This window comes from Orcinus orca, chromosome 18, assembly GCF_937001465.1.
Source record: "Orcinus orca chromosome 18, mOrcOrc1.1, whole genome shotgun sequence".
Taxonomy (NCBI): Eukaryota; Metazoa; Chordata; class Mammalia; order Artiodactyla; family Delphinidae; genus Orcinus; species Orcinus orca.
Genome location: NC_064576.1, coordinates 15,553,843 through 15,571,339, shown reverse-complemented (window position 1 = coordinate 15,571,339; position 17,497 = coordinate 15,553,843). Strand labels below are relative to the sequence as shown.

Genomic DNA, 17,497 nt, shown 5'->3' with positions numbered 1-17,497 from the left:
CCTGTGGAACTAAAACCACATCCACAGGAAGATAAATGAGATGAAAAGGCAGAGGGCTATGTACCAGATGAAGGAACAAGATAAGACCCCAGAAAAACAACTAAATGAAGTGGAGATAGGCAACCTTCCATAAAAAGAATTCAGAATAATGATAGTGAAGATGATCCAGGACCCAGAAAAAGAATGGAGGCAAAGATCGAGAAGATGCAAGAAATGTTTAACAAAGACCTAGAAGAGGTAAAGAACAAACAAACAGAGATGAACAATGTAATAACTGAAATGAAAAATACACTAGAAGGAATCAACAGCAGAATAACTGAGGCAGAAGAACGGATAAGTGACCTGAAAGACAGAATGGTGGAATTCACTGCTGCAGAACAGAATAAAGGAAAAAGAATGAAAAGAAATGAAGACAGCCTAAGAGACCTCTGGGACAACATTAAATGCAACAACATTCGCATTATAGGGGTCCCAGAAGGAGATGAGAGAGAGAAAGGACCCGAGAAAATATTTGAAGAGATTATAGTTGAAAACTTCCTTAACATGGAAAGGAAATAGCCACCCAAGTCCCGGAGGCGCAGAGAGTCCCATACAGGATAAACCCAAGGAGAAACATGCCAACACACATAGTAATCATACTGACAAAAATTAAAGACAAAGAAAAATTATTGAAAGCAGCAAGGGAAAAATGACAAATAACATACAACGGGACTCCCATAAGGTTACCAGATGATTTCTTGGCAGAAACTCTACAAGCCAGAAGGGAGTAGCATGATATATTTAAAGTGATGAAAGGGAAGAACCTACAACCAAGATTACTCTACCCAGCAAGGATCTCATTCAGACTCGATGGAGAAATCAAAAGCTTTACAGACAGGCAAAAACTAAGAGAATTCAGCACCACCAAACCAGCTCTACAACAAATGCTAAAGGAACTTCTCTAAGTGGGAAACACAAGAGTAGAAAAGGACCCACAAAAACAAACCCAAAACAATTAAGAAAATGGTAATAGTAACATATATATTGATAATTACCTTAAATGTGAATGCATTAAATGCTCCAGCTGAAAGACACAGGCTCACTGAATGGATACAGAAACAAGACCCATATATATGCCGTCTACAGGAGACCCACTTCAGACCTAGGGACACATACAGACTGAAAGTAAGGGGATGGAAAAAGATATTCCATACAAATGGAAATCAAAAGAAAGCTGGAGTAGCAATACTCATACCAGATAAAATAGACTTTAAAATAAAGAATGTTACAAGAGACAAGGAAGGACACTACATAATGATCAAGGGATCAATCCAAGAAGAAGATATAACAATTATAAATATATATGCATCCAACATAGGAGCACCTCGATACATAAGGCAACTGCTAACAACTATAAAAGAGGAAATCAACATTAACACAATAATAGTGGGGGACTTTAACACCTCACTAACACCAATGAACAGATCATCCAAACAGAAAGTTAATAAGGAAACACAAGCTTTAAATGACACAATAGACCAGATAGATTTAATTGATAGTTATAGGACATTCCATCCAAAACCAGCAGATTACACTTCCTTCTCAAGTGCGCACAGAACATTCTCCAGGATAGATCACATCTTGGGTCACAAATCAAGCCTCAGTAAATTTAAGAAAATTGAAATCATATCAAACAGCTTTTCTGACGACAACGCTCTGAGATTAGAAATCAGTTGCAGGCGAAAAAAAAGTAAAAAACACAAACACATGGAGGCTAAACAATACGTTACTAAATAACCAAGAGTTCACTGAAGAAATCAAAGAGGAAATCAAAAAAAACCTAGAGACAAATGACAATGACGATCCAAAACCTATGGGATGCAACAAAAGCAGTTCTAAGAGGGAAGTTTATAGCAATACAGTCCTACCTCAAGAAACAACAAACATCTCAAATAAACAATCTAACCTTACACCTAAAGGAACTAGAGACAGAAAAACAAACAAAACCCAAAGTTAGTATAAGGAAAGAAATCATAAAGATCAGAACAGAAATAAATGAAATAGAAACAAAGAAAACAATAGCAAAGATCAATAAAACTAAAAGTGGGTTTTTTGAGAAGATAAACAAAATTGATAAACCATTAACCAGACTCATCAAGAAAAAGAGGGAGAGGACTCAAATCAATAAAATTAGAAATGAAAACTGAGAAGTTACAACAGACACTGCAGAAATACAAAGCATCCTAAGAGACTACTACAGGCAACTCCATGCCAATAAAATGGACAACCTGGAAGAAATGGACAAATTCTTAGAAAGGTATAACCTTCCAAGACTGAACCAGGAAGAAATAGAAAATATGAACAGACCAATCACAAGTAATGAAATTGAAACTGTGATTAAAAATCTTACAACAAACAGAAGTCCAGGACCAGATGACTTCACAGGTGAATTCTATCAAACATTTAGAGAAGAGCTAACACCCATCCTTCTCAAACTCTTCCAAAAAAATGCAGAGGAAGGAACACTCCCAACTCATTCTATGAGGCCACCATCACGCTGATACCAAAACCAGACAAAGATACTACAAAAAACGAAAATTACAGACCAATATCACTGATGAATATAGATGCAAAAATCCTCAACAAAATACTAGCAAACAGAATCCAACAACACATTAAAAGGATCATACACCACGATCAAGTGGGATTTATCCCAGGGATGCAAGGATTCTTCAGTACACGCAAATCAATCAATGTGATACACCGTATTAACAAATTGAAGCAGAAAAACCATATGGTCATCTCAAAAGATGCAGAAAAAGCTTTTGACAAAACTCAACACCCATTTATGATAAAAATTCTCCAGAAAGTGGGCACAGAGGGAACCTACCTCAACATAATAAAGGCCATATATGACAAACCCACAGCAAACATCATTCTCAGTGGTGAAAAACTGCATTTCCTCTAAGATCAGGAACAAGACAAGGATGTCCACTCTCACCACTATTATTCAACATAGTTTTGGAAGTCCTAGCCACGGTAATCCGAGAAGAAAAAGAAAAAAAAAAGGAATACAAATTGGAAAAGAAGAAGTAAAACTGTCACTATTTGCAGATGACAGGATACTATACATAGAAAATCCTAAAGACGCTACCAGAAAACTACTAGAGCTAATCAATGAATTTGGTAAAGTTGCAGGATACAAAATTAATGCACAGAAATCTTTGGCATTCCTATACACTAATGATGAAAAATCTGAAAGAGAAATTAAGGAAATACTCCCATTTACCATTGCAACAAAAATAATAAAATGCCTAGGAATAAACCTACCTAGGGAGAAAAAAGACCTGTATGCAGAAAACTATAAGACACTGATGAAAGAAATTAAAGATGATACAAACAGATGAAGAGATATACCATGTTCTTGGATTGGAAGAATCAATATTGTGAAAATGACTATACTACCCAAATCAATCTACAGATTCAATGCAATCCCTATCAAATTACCAATGGCAGTTTTTACAGAACTAGAACAAAAAATCTTAAAATTTGTGTGGAGACAAAAAAGACCCCGAATAGCCAAAGTGGTCTCTAGGGGAAAAAACAGAGCTGGAGGAATCAGACTCCCTGACTTCAGACTACACTACAAACTACAGTAATCAAGACAATATGGTACTGGCACAAAAACAGAAATATAAATCAATGGAACAGGATAGAGAGCCCAGAGATAAACCCACGCACCTATGGTCAACTAATCTATGACAAAGGAGGCAAGGATATACAATGGATAAAAGGCAGTCTCTTCAATAAATGGTGCTGGGAAAACTGGACAGCTACATGTAAAAGAATGAAATTAGAGCACTCCCTAACACCATACACAAAAATAAAGTCAAAATGGATTAGAGACCTAAATGTAAGACTGGACACTATAAAACTCTCAGAGGAAAACATAGGAAGAACACTCTTTGACATAAATCACAGCAAGATCTTTTCTGATCCACCTGCTAGAATAATGGAAATAAAAACAAAAATAAACAAATGGAACCTAATGAAACTTCAAAGCTTTTGCACAGCAAACTAAACTACAAACAAGACAAAAAGACAACCCTCAGATTGGGAGAAAATATTTCTAAATGAATCAATGGACAAGGGATTAATCTCCAAAATATATAAACAGCTCATGCAGCTCAATATTAATAAAACAAACAACCCAATCCAAAAATGGCCAGAAGACCTAAATAGACACTTTTCCAAAGAAGACATACAGATGGCCAAGAAGCACATGAAAAGCTGCTCAACATCACTAATTATTAGAGAGATGCAAATCAAAACTACAATGAGATACCATCTCACACCAATTAGAATGGGCATCATCAGAAAATCTACAAACAACAAATGCTGGCGAGGGTGTGGAGAAAAGGGAACCCTCTTGCACTGTTGGTAGCAATGTAAATTGATACAGCCACTATGGAGAACAGTATGGAGGTTCCTTAAAAAACTAAAAATAGAATTACCATATGATCCAGCAATCCCACTACTGGGCATATACCCAGAGAAAACCATAATTCAAAAAGACACATGCACCCCAATGTTCATTGCAGCACTATTTACAATAGCCAGGACATGGAAGCAACCTGAATGCCCATTGACAGACGAATGGTTAAAGAAGATGTGGTACATATATACTGTGGAATATTACTCTGCCATAAAAAGGAACAAAATTCGGTCATTTGTAGAGACGTGGATGGATCTAGAGACTGTCATACAGATTGAAGTAAGTCAGAAAGAGAAAAACAAATATTGTATATTAATGCATAAACGTGGAACCTAGAAAAATGGTACAGGTGAAGCAGTTTGCAGGGCAGAAATTGAGACACAGATGTAGAGAACAAACGTATGGACACTAAGGGAGGAAAATGGTTGGGATGGGGGTGGTGGTGTGATGAATTGGGAGATTGGGATTGACATGTATACACTAATATGTATAAAATGGACAACTAATGAGAACCTGCTGTAGAAAATACATAAATAAATAAGAAAAGAAAAGAAAAGAATAATCTAATGTTATACCTTAAGGAACTAGAAAAAAAAAAGAGTAAACTGAAACCAACATTTTGTTTATCTCCACTCTAATCTTTATTATTTCCTTCCTTTTGCTAACTTTGGTTTTAGTCTGCTCTTATTTTTCTAGCTCCTTAAGGTATCACATTAGGTTATTAATTTGAGATATTCTCTTTTAATGTAGGCATTTGTGGCTATAATTTTTTGCATGTTGTGTTTTCATTTTTATTTAGCTAATTATTTTCTAATTTCCCTAGTGATTTCTTCTTTAACCTCTTGGTTGTATAGGTGTGTGTGGCTTAATTTCCACATATTCGTGAATTTTCCAGTTTTCCTTCTTACTTTGATTTCCAGCTTTATTCTGCTGTGATCAGAGGGGATACTTTATATGATTGCAGTCTTTTTAAATTTTCTGAGCCTTGAGATTTAGCAATGCGCTTTAACTGATGTTTAGCCATCTCATTAGTTTATTATTAAGCACCCTCCTAGTTGCTGTTTGTTTTTTTTAATTAGACTCCAGAGTTCCAATAAAGTTGATCCTGTCAGGTTTTACTAGTTTCATGGTTACTTCAGTGAAAGGACTGATTTTTGAAGTTTCCTACTCCACCATTTCTGTGATGTCACCCATCTCCCATGCTTATCTTGCAGACATCTGTTACTTGACTTTCTTCAGAAGCCATCCCTGTCTTTATCCTTACCTCCCAATTTTGAGCCAAATGCCCTTTTTTGGGGCTCCCTTTACACTGCACTTCCCGAAGACAAATAATTTTTTCCCTGAATTGATTTGGAAGTGAATGTATTCTGAACATCCCAACACTGGTAGAAGGTCTCCTTATTCATCCCCATAAATGTTGGATTAATGCAAGTTGCATGAGTGAATAAAGAAGAAACAGATTTACGTTCTCATGAACTTACTACAAAGCCAATTTATAGGTTGCTAATTGTTAAAGGATTATAATTAAAAAGTACTTAACAGGAAAGCTACTTTTAATGTAATTTAATCATTCTTGAGGACTTCAGAAGACACTTCAGAATCTCATGATACATTAGGTTGATGAGTAGAAACATCTTATCATTTAATATGACTACAGATTAGAAACTGTGGAGGATGGCATCTACTGTTGCTGAAAAGCACATTCTGAATTTATTCTAGTTAAATAAGTCATTTACATTAACTTGTTTGTCTTTGGAGACACATCTGTCTTCTGACAGATACGTTTATTTGATTATTTTGACTATATGATTTCCATAGAAACAAGCACTTGCTAGGTATTTGTTCATTGTATATAAGTAAAGATTTATAACTTTCCCATGTTTTTTTGCTTTTTAAAACTACTTGAAGCGACAATCTTATTTTACATTGGCTACTATTAGGAATTGTTAATGTGAGCACCAAAGCATGAAATGTTGGTCCAGGTACAGAAATCTTAAATATATTAAAGACCTGAAATGAATTGCTATTATATGGCTAAGGATACGCTATGCCTCAAATTGCATTTCGAAAACATAAGAATTACTTGCTATAACATCCTGACACACATGGTTAGCCAGGTAGATAAGTCTTAGTCCTACCTCCCAATACAGATTTATTAAGGACTCTTTTTGTATTCCTTGCCATGTTTCAATGTATCTTGCTTTTTTTACCATTTAAAAAAGAAACACAACAAAAAAACCACAAACTAAGAGCTCAATTATTTTTATGTTATTTAATTTATTTTTCAGTTAATTTTACAAGGAACTCTTGTTATAAATTGTATTGTTGCTCCTCAAGTTGTATTATTATTCCTCGAAACTAGTCAACTATAAGTCATTCATTGTACAGACACAGCATCAAAAGAAGTTAACAGAAGGACTAAACCCATGATGCAAAGATTTCATATTGAAATATTACTTGGTTAACTCACAAACTTCTGTCTATCTTTCCCGGAGTAGGATAATGGAGTAAGAACCATTGACTATTTTCTTTTTTCCCTCTAATATTGTAAATTCTTGACAAAGTATTATTAGTGGTGAAGGACAACATGTAAAAGTTATGTGAAAACACAAATAAGTACAAAAAGGAATGTTGTCATCATCTTTTTTTCTTCACTTAAAAACGTTGTTTTATTTGTGCCAAGTAGGCCCCTTTCATAAACATTATAATTTACTCTTTTACCTAAGTTTATTTCCCAGTCTACGTTGAATATCTAGGAAGCTACAGCTACATTTTTCAAAAATATCAAAAATCCACATTACCAACTAAAAAAACTCAACATTTGGTTTCTGTAGCTGTATTGTAGTCTTTATTGTTGCTAAATGAGCACAGTTTTCTTCAGTAGGAAATTTTTTCTAATAGTTCACAAAATTTACAAATTCGTGGCATTTTTGAGATCTTATTCTATCCTAAATTTTAAATAAGAGTTTAAAATATTTATTTATTTACTTGACTGCATTGGGTCCTAGTTGTGGCATGCGGGATCTTTTGTTGCAGCGCGTGGGCTTCTCTAGTTGCGGCGTGTGGGCTTCTCTCTAGTTGTGGCATGGTCTCTAGAGCACACGGGCTCAGTGGTTGCACCACACGGGCTCTCTAGTTGTGGCACGCGGGCTCCAGAGTATGTGGGCTCAGTAGTTGTGGCATGCAGGCTCCAGAGCATGTGGGGTCAGTAGTTGTGGCACACAGGCTCCCTAGTTGTAGTGCTCCGGCTCCAGAGCATGTGGGCTCACTAGTTGCAGTGCACAGGCTTAGTTGCCCCACGGCATGTGGGATCTTAGTTCCCTGACCAGAGATCTAACCCATGTCCCCTGCATTGGAAGGCGGATTCTCAACCATTGGACCACCAGAGAAGTCCTTAAGTATGAGTTTTTAGAACTCCTTTCTTTACTTTGGTTTTGCCAAATATATAATTGTATCTATTGTTTCAGAATTATTGTTGTTGTTGTTTTAATGCTGCATATTTTCTAGAGACCAGCTGGTGAATGATTTTGTATCTGATGCGTATGAGAGCCTATTGAAATTAAAATCCTAGTATGGAAATTACTCAGAGGAAACTCACCACAAATTTAAACATAGATAATACACCCATTAGAATGACTAAAACAAAAAATAGTAATAATACCAAATACTGGCATGGATGTGAGGAAAACTGGGTCTCTCGCGTATTGCTGGTGGAAATGTAGAACATGCCGCACTGATCTAGAAAATAATTTGGCAGTTTTTTACAAACTAAACACACTCACCATCTGATCCATCAATTGTGCTTTCGGGCATTTATCCCAGATAAATGAAAACTTATGTTTGTGCCAAAAAACTGTACATGAATGCTCATAGCGACTTTATTCCTAATAGCAAAGTACTGGAAACAACCCAAGTATCCTTCAGTGAGTGAAGAGCTCAACAAATTTGGTACATCCAAACAATAGAATACTACTCAGCAATAAAAAGGAGTGAATACATGCAACAACTTGAATGGACCTCCAAGGTATTATGCTCAGTTTAAAAAAAATGAAGCTCAATATGTTATTGGGTTGGCCAAAAAGTTCATTTGGGTTTTTCCATAAGATGGTATGGAAAAACCCGAACGAACGTTTTGGCCAGCCCACATACAAAGTATTGATATATGATTCCTAAAATGATAAAATTATAGAGATGACAGATAGATTAGTGTTTGCCTGGTGATAGGGACAAGGGGTGGGGTGGAGGAAACACAAGAGAGTTCTTCTGTGGTGATGGAAAAGTTCTCTAAGTCGATTGTGGTGTGGTTACACAAATCTATACATAGGATTAAATTGCATAGAAGTGTCTACACACACACACACACACACACACACACACACACACACACAAATGAATGCAGGTTGAAAAAATCATGAAAACTGAATAGGTCTATAAACTCACTGGCAGCAATGTATCAACCTTAATTTCCTCATTTTGATATTGTCCTACAGCTATATGAGATGTTTCCATTGAGGGAAGGTGAGTGAAGGGTACCCAGGACTCCACTGGTTTTGCCGCTTCTTATGAGTCTATATTGATTTCAATATTAAAAGATTTTTTAAGAGTAGCTGTAGCACAATTATTAAACACTATTAAACATTTAAAAATAGAACCAGCCCTTCATACAATTGGCATTTAAAACAACCTTCTTTTCAGAGGCTTACTTCTAAAAGTCTTCAGTTTGAAGTGGTGATTTTTTATTTCAATTCAAACATGCAGTTGTGTCGAAAAATATGGTCTGTGAACATAAAAGCTTCAACTTTGCTCCTCCGCTCGGTTTTCTTCTTCTTAAAATGCCCTTTATTTGACCAAGAAGGATATCATTTCCCAAAGTACCGAGAGAGCCATATTTAACTTGAACAGCACTGTTCTTTTAGGTTATTAAGGCTGTTCAATTTTCACTATTTGTTGCTACCCTGAGTTGGAGACTCTTCTGAAACGTCAGACTGAGAAAACTGTACTAGTTCAAACACACACACACACACACACACACACACACACACACACACAGAGCAAAGCTTTGGAATTAGTGCAATCAATAACCTTTGAAAACAGAATTTAAAAGCAACAATTGAAAGCTAAGATGTATAAAACTATCTTGTGCCTTTTTTCTTTGAATATCAGCGTAACCAAGGAATCAAGAAACACACTACAGAGTTCAACTGAAAAAGCATTTATTGAGTACCTGTGTATCATAATCGTAATACCTTATAATGACATGCATGTTATGCAGAGTGGCACAGGTTATAATGATGATAAAAGAGTCCACACTCTCCAAGAGATCTCAAATCTGCATCCTCCATATTGACAAATACCCTAGGTTTTATACTAGCACATTTAGTGAGAAGAAGCAAAGCATCATATAATACCAATGGTGAGAAAACAAAAAATCCAACAGAGTCAAAGGAAGAAATAGCTTAGCCGGCTTGGGTGAAAATAGGATAGGTCTCTGGAGAGAGACATCAAGGTCAGGAGAGGAATTGCAAGGCTGTGAAAATCAAAACCCTATGGACAGTGGTTTGTAGGACTACAACCATATACCAAATAATAAAATGTATAAGAATTCGGAATTCCATAGACAGAGTTATCCTCTCTGTTCTCTGAATGGTACGGGGTACGTGTAGATAAAATAAATTAAAAAAAAAAATTCTGCCCAATTGTGGATAAAATTTGGCATTTTCAACAAAATATCCTATAGATATTAGATATCCTATATCTATTAGATAAATAGACATGGTGGCACAGATGTATGCTCAAAAGAAAAATCACCAGACTCCTCTGTTTTGTTCTCATTTTTTCGTTTTTGTTTTGTTGTTGGAAAATATGTCTTAGAATTAGTGGATCCTAATACATTCTCTAGTTATATAAATAAATGCTAATTATGGACTTCCCTGGTGGCGCCGTGGATAAGAATCCGCCTGCTAATGCAGGGGACACAGGTTCGGGCCCTGGTCCGGGAGGATCCCACATGCCGGGGAGCAACTAAGTCTATGCGCCACAACTACTTAGCCTGCGCTCTAGAGCCCGCAAGCCACAACTACTGAGCCCACGTGCCACAGCCACTGAAGCCCACGCGCCTAGAGCCTGTGCTCTGCAACAAAGAGAAGCCACCAAAATGAAGAGTAGCCCCCACTCGATGCAACTGGAGAAAGCCCGCGCACAGCAACGAAGACCTAACGCAGGCAAAAATAAATAAATAAGTTTTTTTTTAATTAAAAACAAAAGAAAGGCTAGTTATATTTTACTTTATTTGATTTGGACTACTTAATGTGGTTTTTATTGTTGATCGGGTTAATTCAGTTTTATTAAAGCCAACATTAAATTACCAGGAAAAATAAAAATCAAAAGGTTAATATGTTATTTTGAAATGTATTACAAATAAGGTGGATTAATGGATGGGTGAGAAGGATAGATAGATGTGTGAAAAATCAGTATAAGAAAACGTTAAATGTAGAATCTAGGAGTGGGGATATGGGTGTTCACTATAAAAATCTTTCAATTTGTCTGTATGTTTGAAAATTTTCATAAAATTTTGGAAAGAAAATGCAAAAAAGGAAAAACATCAAAAGGACAACCAGAGATTTCGGCGCCCAGATAGATAGATAGACAGATAGATTGATAGATTGCTTCATTTCCTGAAATAATAAACTAGGGACTTTGTCAGTATTCTTGACCTCAAACAAATAGACTGCCAAATATTTCTCCAGCAAAGATGGTTTATTCAGGACCAACAGAGAATTGCAGTTTAGCAAAGGAAAGAGAGCACTTCTTTAGAAGGAAAAGAAAGTTGGGAGGGCTGTGATAAACAAAGAGTCCATGGCTTTTCATTGGCTGAGTCCTTGCCAGGAAAAGAGTCTTTCTTCTTGCCATTGGGCTCTGCTCTCCTTGCAGGGCTTGAGAGCTCCCCCTTCTGGTCTCCCAACTCTATTTAATTGAGGGTTTCATTCATTAATTTTTTACAGCATACAGCAATTAAGAAAATGTTACAGAAACCAAAGCCTTGCATTAGAAACCTCAAATGTGGTTTCCAGGTAAAGGATAAAATGCTGGAGATTACCTTTGGGAGTGGAAAGTATCCATTTATATGGAAATACCTTTTCCTGCCCCACCTGTACATTGGTGTTATGCTTTGTCAGTATCTGAATGTTCTGGGCATATATTGTCACCGGGGGGCCCAGATCTGTCCGATAAGACTAACTCCCCAGGAGATCCACATGATACAAGTTAGGCTTGCCTTCAGATGGAGAGCACAAGAACAGAAACATGTAGCTATGTAACTTAAAGATCAACATTATATGGAACCAACCAAAAAAATACCTCACTAATGTTTATATCCAGTCATGAAAAAGAGCTTTCTGTATTTTTTTCTGATTTTGGTCCACACCATTTTAAATATTCTTTCCTCTTAAAGTCAAATTGGAATTTTCAGTGAGTCTAAAAAAGACCTGATTGGTTTAGAATTGATTAACCTAGGAGTATTCACTGCTTATCGTATTCAAGGTAAATAGCACTTGATTATCAGTTGATTAGTAGCTCCTCTGAATTACTGCAAGCATTTCTCTTCACATTCAACATTGGATCCATCTTCCAAAGTTCCCAGAACTGCAAAGCTTCAGATTCCTGAAGAGGGTGCCTTGACAGTTCCATTGCTTCTAAGCAGGCCTGGATCTCAGAAATCCCAGACAAGCTGATATTGATCCTTTTAAAAAAGTTATGTACAAAGGACGTGTTTCTGCAAACCTCCTTCAGAAACAGGGTCAAATAACCAGTTGGAAAATTTTCTAAAGGTGTCACATTAAACTTTAATAATACCTTCATTTTTATGGGGTTTTAACTTTGGAAATTGCTTTCACATGCATTATCTCATTGCATGTTCTATTTCATTGAAACAGTGTCTAGGTTTTAGGGCTAAATTGCAATGACATAGATATCAAAATGTTGACAAGGACAATTCAAGAAAAATGATTACTACTATGCCAAACAGAAGTATTGACAAGGAACTGACTGACTTTAAGATCAAGTACTACAGTGTGTTGAGATTCTGATGGTTCCTTTAGCCCGCTGCCCTACTGCTGGAGTTTTCTCAGAGCCATTTCACCTTTTTTTTTTTCAAGGAGGAAACGAGTCACTTCTTTTTGTCTCCTTCCATCCTTCTTATTTCTGATTTTCTTTTTCTTTTCGATCAATCCCCAGGTGAGCCCGACCCCAGGCTGCATCCGTGCGCTCATGAAGATGCTGTACTGCCCTTACTGTCGGGGACTCCCCACGGTGAGACCATGCAACAACTACTGCCTCAATGTCATGAAGGGCTGCCTGGCGAATCAGGCTGATCTCGACACCGAGTGGAATCTGTTTATAGGTAAGGAACGGCTCAGCGGATCCAAGGACAGGGGTGTGGGAACAGCAGGCGTTCGTGGTACCTGATGGGCAGGTCCAAACTGGTGATGACTTGTAGAGACTAGGAGGATTAAAACAAACACAGGTGCATGCGCGTGCACACACACACACACACACACACACACACACATACACAGGCGGGCGCGCACACACACAGTGTTTAGCAAATTATAAATATATTGCATTTTTCTTTATTTTTTGTAAACCTGAAAAATAAGACTTCCTGGTCTATTGTGAAGGACAGTCCTGTTAAAGATTGTACGAACCAGCTGTACTGAATTAGCTGATCTCTCTGATGAAGATAAAAGTAATCTTGTTGAATTTCTGGGAGCTCCTGTGAGTAAGGGACATTTTAGAAAAGAATCTTGTTTTAAGAAAAAGCCCACAGTACTGTCTCTTTCTTATTTGTAGTATCTCAACATGGTCACAGATATTAGTAAACAATTCCTTCCTATAAACAATTCCTATTGACATCTATGATGACAATAACTCAATATTTTGGCTAAAATATGCAGATTTTCTTCCTCAGTCTCTAGAGAAGAATGTTTTCAGCACAGCAGCATGAAACAGCCTTCCTGTGTTTAGAAGGGAGGAAGGAGGGAGGTGGGGAGATACAGGGAAGTTCTGTGAATCGCCACTGTGGTCTGGAGTGGCAGAAACCACTCCTGGGTCTGCACTGCCAAAAGATATTTCCCAAATAGCTATCCAAGGATGAAAGGACAAATTTCATAGGTAGGCTTCTCCCAGGAAAATACACAGACCTTGAAAGAGTAAATGTGTTTTGTCCCCTTCTGTCAAATAAAAGTACTTTCAATTGCTTTTACTGGGATAGCATAGTGACAAGCAGAGTGCTGCCAGTAACAGTGGCACTCGTCAGCCTCAGAGGGACTAAGTTATTTATGCAAACCTCTAAACCAGAAGGCTTGAGTAAAGTCTTCTGACATCTAAGATTTGGGTAGGAAAGGAAAAAGATGCATCGGAATGCAAAGAAACCTTAGCCCACCGTGCAAAAACGCGCATTCAGCCTTGGCGTCAAAAGCCATTACCTGACACACTATTATGCTTAGGAAGCCCAGAGAAAACTGTTTCGAAGTTTTAGAAAAAAGATTTTAGAGTGGGTAGATCCAAATGGAAGTCATCCAACAAAATCTCAGAAATCATTACAGAGAGAATAAACTGATGTATTCTTCTCTCTCCCTTCAGTGGGAGGACAAAATCCTTTTGTATGATCTTGGGTTACCTCATTTGAGAAATGAAGGAGTTTTTTAAAAGTTAATCATTAAGGTACCTTTCTAACTCAAAAATGATATGATCCTTTGCTACGATTTTTGTTCTTTGCTAAGATTTTGGAGAGAAGTATGAATATTTTTTAAAAAGTAAACTTGATCTTCTAAAATATAAATTTACATGAATTTTGGCAAAGACGCTACCTAAATAATGCTAATTAAAAAATACTCTCATCCTTCATTAGTCTACTCAATTCAAAAGGAAAAAGTAATTCAAATGTATTATATTGGTATAATCATATTGTCACTTGCATATGTAAAGCCTAAACTAAAACAATTTTATAAATCATTGAGAGTGGTAAAATTAAAACAAATCTGTAAATTAAATGCAAACTATAAATAAAAAAAAACTTAACGTTACCCAAAAAAGTACTCTCATCAAGAAATCTAAAAAGATTTACCTATTTAGAAAAACAGATAAAACCTCATAGCATCACCGCTCTTGAATCATAAAGATTATTCATACGGTTTGGTTGAAACTGCCATAATTCATCACACAGTTCAACTGTTTTGGTCAGCTTGCAATCTATTGATGAAAGTAGGCATGTGGATTTTGTTAAGTAGAGCAGGACATGATTAAAAATGAGAATATGGGCTTCTTAACTTGTAAGAGCAACAGTGACTTCTTAATTGGCTTTTTTTTCTCAGTCCTGGCTGGGTATTTGACGTGAAACAAATCCTTATACTTCAATCAACTGGGTTTCCTAGATGCCAGTTTGATGTGAAATTGAATGTCTGGAAAATCATTTCATTTAAAAACCTAAAATTTGAACCCAGCCTATGTTGGAGTACCTGATGTTGTACCATACGTTGGAAGGGAACCTCATGGTAATCCTACCATCTTAATATATTTCATACCTCTTGCTCCCCTATCTCATTTTTTATTTGTCCTAGAGATCGCTAAGAAAATTCTTCCAATTTTCTTTCTTTGGGTTTTCCTATGGCATTGAGAGTTGACCACCCACCTAGACTTATAGGGCAAAATATGTTCTTACTAATACTTGTCCGGATGTGAAGTGTTAGTTCACGAATTTAGTACATGAATTAGTCAAATGTGCCGAGTCCATTTCCTACACAGATACATCCAAGATGACAGTGTTCATGAATGCAGCAGCAAAAGATCAGTGAGCAAATCAGTAATTCAACAAAAATTATATATAATAGCCCTCTCTCTGATTAGCACCTGCATCCTATCACTCCTGGGCTCCCAGCATCTTGTCATCAAACCCTTTACTCCTACTGCTGTCAATTGCACGTGCTGTCTCTGTCTGCTACGTTAATGTCCTAGTTTATACATTTTTAATACATGGTCATCTAAAATGTTAACAGTGACATTCAGGCAACCATCAATAAAAACAAAGATCGAACTGGTGGCACAGTCTCATCATCTTTAATTATGAATTAATTGAAAGTGATTTGTAACGATTTAGAATTCAGTTGGTGTCTGCATCATGTCAAAAGAAAGGCACTCCACTGATAAAATGAAATGTTTTAAGTGTTCAAGTAAAAACCCCGGTGGTATTCCATTCAGTTCTGAGGTCCTGTAGTTTTTTTTTTTCTTTTTTGTTTTTTTTAATCCTAGGGGAAAAATAAATCAGGAGTTCTACTTGGGATATATTTTCATAGTCTGAGGGAAAACGGTTTGTGGGCAGAACGCAGTCGTTTCGGTAATGTCCTGTGGTTCTTTTGAGTGTTTGGCATTGATACCAGCATTCCACAGATAAGAGTTGTTCCATTGGACAAGGGACCACGTTGCAGATTACACCTAGCTTGTGAGCACAAAAGTTAAGGCTGAAGTTACATTTATATGGCTATAATAAATCTTGCTTCTACTTAAAAATCTAGGATATGTGGGAAAGCCTCCTCCTAACATCTGGTACCTTCTGTAACTAGAGAATAGAATGGACTGAAAATTAGAAAGGAAAAAAAAAATGGTTTTTCAGTATTAGGAAGCAAATGTTGGTGAGACTAAAGATGGATTCTGTGTTGTTCTGTAATTTTTTTATTACTGAAATGCTGTAGGATACTTATTACTGTAAGTAAAAGGCAAAATGATCTCTATAGTTTCATGTAAAAGTGAGACCTTAACGTGTTTTTTCCCAACATGGGAGCTTAAGTTTTCAGGTTACCCCAGTTAGTGAACGCTTATACTCTTAATATATTAATTCAACTCATTATATTGAGTAAGCTAGACACGTACATTTTTTTGCCCTCAGGGAATTTGATGTAGTTAAATTAATTAATTATCAACTGTGATGAAGTGTTATGAAAATAGAAGCACGGGATGCTAAGTTTCTCCTCAGCGGGGGGAACTTAACCTCATCCGGGGGGTCAGGGAAGCCCTACCTTGCTAAGTATAGAATAAAATACTTATTCTATTGAATAAGTATTGAATTATCATTATCAAACATAGTTGATGTTGAGCAGCCGTAATATATATAATTGTGACATTATAGGCGCCAAGTATTAGCAAGTCCCCGTGACGATTTCAATGGGTCTAGCGCGATCTATCAGCGGTTCTTAAATACTTGGTTTATTTTTGACACGTTTTATGATCAACTCTCACCACCACCACTGCAACTGACTTGAAATGATAAGATTTGGGAAAATGTGTGTTCCTTTTTGTCCAGAAAAGGTTGGGTTCTCTGGTCTATCGGTACCCTCTAATGAGGGAGAGACAGAAGAGCAGTATTTCTAATTTAAGCCTTTAGGCCTTGGGCACTCGTAGATCAGACAAACCAGTGATATCAAACTTTCTGGGCTTTCTTCCTCCTTTCAAACCAATCAATTACTAAAGTCTCAAGACAGAAAACTGGCACGAGAACACAAACAGAAAACCCAGTGTAAGTACCACATCTGTGCCAGGCCAAGAGGCAATGCAGTGGGTACTGTTCATTCATCCTCTCGTTTATTCATATATACAGCACGTGTTTGCTGAGTGTCTAGCATGGATCTTGCTCTGGTGTAAGCATTGGAGTAGAGAAGATAAGGCCCTGCCTGCTGAGAACAGGGCTCAATATATGTTCTTTGAATGGAATAAATGGAAACAAGTAGGCAGAGGAATGGACAGGAATGCAGGAAGAGGCTGTTCTGTTCTACTTTGTAAGTCTACTCTTTTAATGGAAGTATGACTAATTCAGTCATTTAAAAAGTGCATATCCCTGTTGTTAACGGACTCTATGAGTGCAGGGATGGCAGAAACAAATCAGATAATGTGCCTGGTTCTTTCATTGTGACAGCTGCTGTCAAGTTTTAAATTAGAGCCAGCCGCAAGGAAGCTGTGTTAGGTCAGTCAGAGGAC

General features: G+C 36.8%; 1 protein-coding gene across 1 annotated transcript in view; it reads left to right on the top strand.

Moving 5' to 3' along the window:
• GPC6 (glypican 6) overlaps positions 1 to 17,497 on the top strand; it is a 1,088,996-nt gene that overhangs the window by 736,360 nt on the left and 335,139 nt on the right. Inside the window, exon 4 of the mRNA XM_049701023.1 lies at positions 12,707 to 12,872. Within this exon, the coding sequence (XP_049556980.1) occupies positions 12,707 to 12,872 (166 nt within the window). The remainder of the gene's footprint in view (positions 1 to 12,706; positions 12,873 to 17,497) is intronic.